Source organism: Dipodomys spectabilis, unplaced genomic scaffold (genome assembly GCF_019054845.1).
Source record: "Dipodomys spectabilis isolate Male_0828 unplaced genomic scaffold, ASM1905484v1 ptg000894l, whole genome shotgun sequence".
NCBI lineage: Eukaryota > Metazoa > Chordata > Mammalia > Rodentia > Heteromyidae > Dipodomys > Dipodomys spectabilis.
The window spans coordinates 30,959-38,581 of record NW_024871571.1 but is presented as its reverse complement, the minus strand read 5'-3'; the positions used below and the strand labels follow the sequence as shown (position 1 = coordinate 38,581).

General features: G+C 59.4%; 1 protein-coding gene across 1 annotated transcript; it reads left to right on the top strand.

The window, feature by feature from the left end:
* Positions 1–2,344: 2,344 nt before the first annotated feature.
* Positions 2,345–6,448, top strand: Tigar (TP53 induced glycolysis regulatory phosphatase; the record flags this gene model as incomplete). The annotated part of the gene is given in 9 exon segments (XM_042673495.1): positions 2,345–2,382; positions 2,688–2,809; positions 3,246–3,323; positions 4,236–4,281; positions 4,284–4,344; positions 5,005–5,137; positions 5,139–5,359; positions 5,361–5,972; positions 6,349–6,448. Coding segments are annotated over 9 exon segments (1,411 nt in total), but the record flags the coding sequence as incomplete, so codon positions are not given.
* Between the last annotated feature and the right edge of the window lie 1,175 nt (positions 6,449–7,623).

Genomic DNA, 7,623 nt, shown 5'->3' with positions numbered 1-7,623 from the left:
GCGGGGCGAGGTCGGGGCGGAGGGTGTGCGGGGAGGGGTGCGGGGAGGGGTGCGGGGAGGGGTGCGGGGCGGGGTTCGGGGCGGAGGGTGTGCGGGGAGGGGTGCGGGGCGGAGGGGTGCGGGGAGGGGTGCGGGGGCGAGGTTCGGGGCGGAGGGGATGCGGGGAGGGGTGCGGGGGAGGGGTGCGGGGGGGCCGGGCCCTCGAGGGCGTTTCTGACCCTTTCGACCCCTTAGCGAGCGCGGATCTCCCGGGCTCGGCTCCGCGCCTCCCCCCCCAAGTTCTAGAGGGTTGAGGGAGGCTGGGCCACGCCTGGGATCTGGTGCCCCCTGACCCCCATGTCCCTGACCTCCCCTGCCCCCCACCTCCCCTGCCCCCCACCTCCTGCCCCCACCTCCCCTGACCCCCCATCCTCCCTGACTCCCACCCCCCCTGCCCCCACCTCCCCTGGCCCCCACCTCCCCTGACCCCACCTCCCCTGGCCCCCACCTCCCCTGACCCCCCATCCCCCCTGACTCCCGCCCCCCCTGCCCCACCCTCCCCTGACCCCCCATCCCCCTGACCCCCACCTCCCCTGACCCCCATCCCCCCTGACCCCACCTCCCCTGGCCCCCACCTCCCCTGACCCCACCTCCCCTGGCCCCCACCTCCCCTGACCCCCCATCCTCCCTGACTCCCACCCCCCCTGCCCCCACCTCCCCTGACCCCACTCCCCTGGCCCCCACCTCCCCTGACCCCACCTCCCCTGGCCCCCACCTCCCCTGACCCCCCATCCTCCCTGACTCCCACCCCCCCTGCCCCCACCTCCCCTGACCCCCACCTCCCCTGGCCCCCACCTCCCCTGACCCCACCTCCCCCTGCCCCCACCTCCCCTGACCCCCATCCCCCCTGCCCTCCACCTCCCCTGACCCCACCCCCCCCTGACTCCCATCCCCCCTGCCCCCACCTCCCCTGCTCCCATGTCCCCTGTTCCACAACCCCCATCTGCCCTGCCCCCCTCCCCCGGCCCTCTACCCCAGGACAGATTACACAGATGTGGGGGGACTGAGGTGCTTGTGAGGCAGGAGTGTTGGACCTGGGACTTGAACTCAGGGCCTGGGTGCCATCTGCTAGAGCACACCTCCAATTTGACTTTTTGCTGGCTCATTGGAGAACCACCATCCTCCGATCTCAGGCTCCGGAGTGGCTGGGGGGGGGGGGGCAGGCGTGAGCCGCGGTGCACAGACCCTCTGTAGGGTTTGTGAAGAAGCTGCAGGATGAGCGTCTTTCTGGGAACTGGGCCTGCTGGCCCCGCGTGGACGCTGCCCAGCCGAGGCCTATAAATGGCTGGTCACAGGACTCCTTCCCTTGGCACGGGCCCCAGGCTCCCGTGGGGCCGGTGTTATTTCTGACTCCTCCAGACCGGGCCTTCTCTGCCCGGTCACCAGCCCAGCCACCTTGCGGGGAAAGCAAAGACGCTCATAGTGAAGGCCCCGCCCCGCGTTTCCCATCTGCCCCCAAACCCAGTTCTAAAGGCTGGCACCAAGGTTTATGCAGGTGTCTTAATGAAGGTGACACTCCTGATCCTCATCAGCGCTTCTGGGGAGAGCTCTGTTCGTCTGTTTTTGCTGGTCCTGGAGCTTGAACTCGGGTCCAGGGCGCTGTCCCTGAGTCTCTGTGTTCAAGGCTGGCGCTCTACCACTTGAGCCACAGCGCCGCTTCAGTTTTCTGAGTGGTTTATTGGAGATCAAAGTCTCAGATCTCAGCCTCCTGAGTAGCTGGGATGGGGAGAGAGACAGACTGGAGGGGGGTGTGAGGGGGAGGGGAGAGGAAGGGGGAAGGGAGGAGACTGACAGAGATAATACTTTCCTCCTACCGTTCACTTAAGATTGCTTCCTGATCTAAACCTTTGATCTTGGAGTGATTTGGAAATCGAAACTCTAGTCCTGAGCTGGTGGCTCCCGCCTGTCATCCCAACTCCTCAGGAGGCTGAGATCTGAGGATCGAGGTTCAAAGCCAGCCTGGGCAGGAAAGTCCGTGAGTCTCTGATCTCCAATGAACCACCGAAAAGCTGAAGTGGAGCTGTGGCTCAAGTGGTAGAGCGCCAGCCTTGAGAAAAAAGCTCAGGGACAGCGCCCAGGGGCTGAGTTCAAGCCCCAGGACCAGCATGTGCACGCATACACAACACACACACAAGTAGACAGTTTATAGACACTGGTTTAGAACGGAATCAGTAGACAGGACTGGATCCCAGGCTCCTGTAGGTTTTTTTTTCCCTCCTCACTGGGTTTATTCATCCCCAAAATGACATCAGGTGGTGATATGTTCATTCATTCATTCATTCATTCATTCATTCTTCTCTTTTAGTGGAGAAACGAGACTCAACAAAGAGAAAATCCTTCAAGGTGGGTGGAACTCCCGGCTTCTTTAACTGGCTGGTTTAGAGGTGCGAGGTATGGGGGAAAGCGGGGGCGCAGGGGCCAGGACCTGAGTTGGAGCCCCAGCATGAGGTGCATGCACACGCACACACACACACACACACACACACACACACACACATGCTCAGAATCTGGATCGCGCCCGGAGGCTTCCTCGGCCTCTGCAGTGGGGGACTGTGCGTGGCTCTGCGCGCCCGGAGGCTTCCTCGGCCTCTGCAGTGGGGGGACTGTGCGTGGCTCTGCGTGTGCACCCCGAGTGGCTCTCTCCGCAGGGCAGGGCGTGGACGAGCCCCTCTCAGACGCCGGCCACGTGCAGGCCGCGGCGGCCGGCCGGTTCCTGAGCCGCGTGGTGTTCACACACGCCTTCTCCAGTGACCTTACCAGGACCAAGCAGGGTGAGCGGCAGGTTGGGGGCGGGCGGGGGGGGGGGTGCGGGGCCCAGAGAAGGGGGCTCCCTGAAACCCGGGGAAACCAAGTCACGCATGGACAGTGGCCCCCCCCCCCCCCCCAAGGCCGAGTTGTGCTTTTCACAGTACTTTGGATTGCTGGATTGTTTCTTGGTTTTGTATCGGTCTTGAGGCTTGAATTCAGAGCCCGGGCACTGTCCCTGAGCCTCTTTGTGCGCAAGGCTAGCGCTCTACCATTTGAACCACAGCGCCACTTCTGGCTTTTTTCTTTTTGCTTATGTGAGGAATCGAACCCAGGGCTCATGCATGCAAGGCGAGCGCTCTACCACTGAGCCACCTGCCCAACTGAGATGATACAGATCCTTATTTTGAGGTTTCTTGTGGCGACTTTTGTGTCATTCGTGTGTCTTTTTTTTTTTCCAGACTATTCACGGGATTTTGCAGGAAAGCAAATTCTGCAGACAGCTGACGGTGAAGTATGATCTGAGACTTCGGGAAAGGGTAAGCGCATCTCCACGCCCCTCTCTGCATGGGGCAGATTTCCTCTCCACCACGGCGGCCTGTCCAGTGGCTTTGACATCAGTGTGGAGCCGGGCGCCGGTGCTCACGCCTGTCATCCCAGCTCCTCAGGAGGCTGAGATCGGAGGATCGCAGCTTGAAGCTGGCTCACCCAGAAGGTCCATGAGACTCGATCTCTGGTTAACCATCAAAAATAAATCCAGGGCCTGGGCAGGTGGCTCAGCGGTAGAGCGCTCGCCAAGCAAGCATGAAGCCCTGGGTTCGATTCCTCAGCACCCACAGACACAGAAAAAGCCAGAGGTGGCGCTGTGGCTCAAGTGGTAGAGCGCCAGCCTTGAGCCAAAGAAGGTCAGGGACAGCGCGCAGGCCCTGAGTTCAAGACCTAGGACCGGCAAATGAGAAAAAAACAAAACATGCCACAGCTCTCCTGTGTGTTAAGAGTTTAACTCAGTGTGGGAAAATCTCACCCCCCCCCCATCCTGTCATTGTAAGCACACATTTTCTTTGTGTGGGGAGGAGGGGAAGGGGGGGGGAGGAGGGGGTACTGGGCCCTGAATTGAGATAGGCAGGCACTCTACCCCTCAAGTCACGCTTCTGGAAGCTTCTTTTGCTTACTTTACCAACGGGGTTTTAGGTTTTGCCTTGCGCCAGCCTCCAACTCTGAACCTCCCCATCTCTGCCGGGCTTACACGCATGCACCACCACACTGGGGCCTTAGAGTTTCTCAGGGCCGTGTTGTTGGCAACCATGGAGCCCTCCCTCTGCCCCGTGGTCTCCCGTTCCCAGCTGGAAAACAAGGGGGACATGTCTGGGACATAAAAGGAATTGGTTCTGGTCACTTCTGGTGGACCCCGGCGGTCCTAAGCCCCTCTCCTCTCTCCCCGCCCACGGCAGAAGTACGGGATCGCCGAGGGCAGAGCCCTGAGTGAGCTGCGGGCCATGGCAAGGCTGCTGGGGAGCAGTGCCCGGCCTTCACCCCGACGGGAGGGGAGACGCTGCACAGGTACGGGGGGGGCGGGGGGGGCGGGGGGGCGGGGGAGGGAGGCACACGGTTGCGCTCTGACACCGCTACACAGGCTGCACCTGATACCATTCCCTCTTTGGTTTCCGTGCCACTCGAACCCAAGGCCTTGCCACGTTCAGCTCCGTTTCCTGGCTCGTGGCTGGTGCTCTACCACGTGAGCCACGCCCTCCAGCCCTGCTTCTTGCCGGCGATAGCTTGTCTTAGGATAAGTCCTCCCTTCTTTAGGGGAACCACTGTCCCCCTGTGGACTCTCACCCACCCCCCACATCCAGTTTTCTTTCCCAGTGGAGGGAAGCGTTTGAGGGGAGTCAGCTGCCCAGGCTGGCCTTGAACCACAGTCCTCCAACCTCTGCCTCCCAAGTAGCTAGGATTACAGGCATGAGGCTTGAAAATTAATCGCTGTGTGTGTGTGTGTGTGTGTGTGTGTGTGTGTGTGTGTGTGTACTGGGCTTGAACTCCAGGATCCTCAGATCTCAGCCTCCTGAGTAGCTGGGATGACAGGCGTGAGCCACAGAGCTCAGCTAGAGATTAACCCGCACAGCAGTTCTCTTAGTTGTACGCTGTGGGTTTCCCGGATGTTGGCGGGTGTTCCCGGAGTGGGCGGGCCTGGCCCACTCAGTGTGACTTCTTCATTTCCAGGTGAAAAACCCGTGGGAAGGATTTCTTCGAGTCTCTGTGTCAGCTCATCGGGGACGAAGCTGCCAGCAGAGGCCCGGCGCCCCCCAGCGCCCCGAGCCAGCGCCTGGAGACCTTTGCTGCAGAGCTTTTCCCTCCAGGGACAAAGTGGCAGGTGGGACTCGAACTCACAGCCCGCCGGCCCGGGCCTGGCAGCCAGTGTCCTGGTGGTGACCCATGGCGCATACATGAGAAACCTGTTCGATTACTTCCTGACCGACCTCAAGTGCTCCCTGCCCCCCACCCTGGGCAAATTCGAACTCACGTCCGTCAGCCCCAACACGGGGATCAGCGTGTTCCTGGTGAGCTGTGAGGAAGGCAGGCGGCCCCGCGCTCCAGTGTGTGTGCATGAACCTGGTGGAGCATCTCCACGAAGCCCCGACACCGCCTGAGGGGTGTCGGTCACCCCCAGACCCTCCCAGCCCCGGAGCGGGGAGGGAGGGGGTGGTCCCCCGGCCCGCTGTATTTCCAGACAAGTCGAAGAACTGGCCCATCAAACAGCAGCATCCACCTGCCCGTGCACCTGCTGCTGCCTGTGTCTCTTATTTCTTCGTGCCGGTCCTGGGACTCGAACTCAGGACCCCAGCCTCTTTGGCTCAAATCTGCTCAAGGCTGGTTGGTGCGCTACCACTCGAGCCCCGGCTCCGCTTCTGGCTTTTATCTAGCTCCTTGGAGATGAGAGTTTTATTTGCGGACTTCCCTGCCCAGGCTGGCCTCGAATGGCGATCCTCCCATCTCAGCCTCCAGAGCAGCTGGGATGACGGGCGTGCGCACCAGTCTCTGGTCACACTGTTTCCCAGTGTCAGGTTGTGCGCAGTTACGGCTGGGGGCCGGAGGTGGCTGGGAGACTCCAGGTCACAAGTTGGGAGTCATGAGTTTCTGCATCTTCTGTTTGGGTTTTTTTTTTTTTTGGGGGGGGGGGGGCGCTTGAACTCTGGGCCTGCCGGCTGTCCCTGAGCTCTTCAGCTCAGTTTTCCTTCCGGTTCTCTGATGGCTCATTGGCGATGAGTCTCACGGGCCTTTCCTGCCGGGGCCGGCCTCCAACCACGATCCTCGGATCTCAGCCTCCTGAGTAGCTGGCATGACAGACCACTGGGGGGGGGGGGGGGGGACGGGACACTAAAACCTGTCCCGGGAGCGGCTGCAGGAGGGGGTTTTGTTTTCAAGGACTGCGAATGGGAACCACCAGGGCAGAGGAAGGCAGCTGGACCTCCGTCCATCCCCCACCCACGTCCCCGGGCCTCTTCTCCGCACCTTTACACCAGCCAGCGAGAGCTACCACAGCCCCTGTTCATTCCCCCAAACCAGGACCACTCTCCGCCCAGGGCTGGACGGGCAGCTGCAGACGCGCCCAGTGCCCACCAGGTGGCGGCAGAGCACAGCCGGAGGCCCCGCGCTGCCCCCTTAGACCCACAAAACTCAGCCAAGCGTGCAAAACTACCATCGCTCTGTGTGTGTGTGCATTTTCATGGATTTTGTGCTGGAGCGGGGCCCAGGTGTACACGATCATCTGTTGGATTAGAACAATTGTATTTGATTAAGCAAAGCGCTCTGGGTTTTTTTGTGACGCCCAACCTTGGAGGTAGCAGCGTTGACACAAAAAAGATCATTCTCGCCTGGTGCAGTGGCTCACGCCTGTCATCCCAGCTATTCAGGAAGCTGAGATCTGAGGATGGTGGTTCAAAGCCAGCCCCGGCAGGAAAGTCCAATGAACCACTAGCAAAAAGCCAGAAGTAGTGCTGTGGCCCAAGCGGTAGAGCGCCAGCCTTCAGCAAAAGAAGCTCAGGAACAGCCCAGGTCCTGAGTTCAAGCCCCACCACCAGCATTTTAAAGCCCACAAAAAAATCAGAATCATGCTAGAAACCCAATAATGATTTTTAAAAAATTCCATTGTCCAGAATAATTCCATTTCAATCAAATTGGGGGTGGACCTGGGCGCTGTCCCTGGGCTTTATTTGCTCAAGGCTAGTGCTCTACCACTCGAGCCACAGCACCACTTCAGCTTTTTCTGTGATTGAGGAATTGAACTCAGGGCTTCATGCATGCTAGGCGAGCACCTACCACTGAGCCCCCTGCCCAGGCTGAGTTTTGTAGATACCAAAAAGATTTTTCTTTTTCTTTTTTTTTAAATGTATGTGCACACTCAACAATTTTGATTGAGGGGCTGGGAAGGTGGCTCAGTGGTAGAGCGCTTGCCTTGCATGCATAAGGTCCTGGGTTCGATTCCTCAGCACTACATACACAGAAAAAAGCCGGAATGGTGTTATGCTTCAAGTGGTAGAGCTCCAGCCTTGAAGATCTGAGGGACAGCGCCCAGGCCCAGAGTTCAAGCCCCAGGACTGGCCAAAACAAAAGCTTTTTTATTTTGTTTCCTCTTTTGCTCTGTCCAGATAAAACTTGGATTCTCCTGCACTGGCAACTGGTTTTTATGTAGAAATGTAGCTGGAGAGGCAGCAGAAGCAGAAATCAGTTTTATTTAAACAAGGATGGGGGGATGGGGAAAGGTAGGGTGACATTTTTATAAATATCTATAAATACAGAGTGATAGGCTGTCTTCCAAATAAATAAATAAATACCACCAGA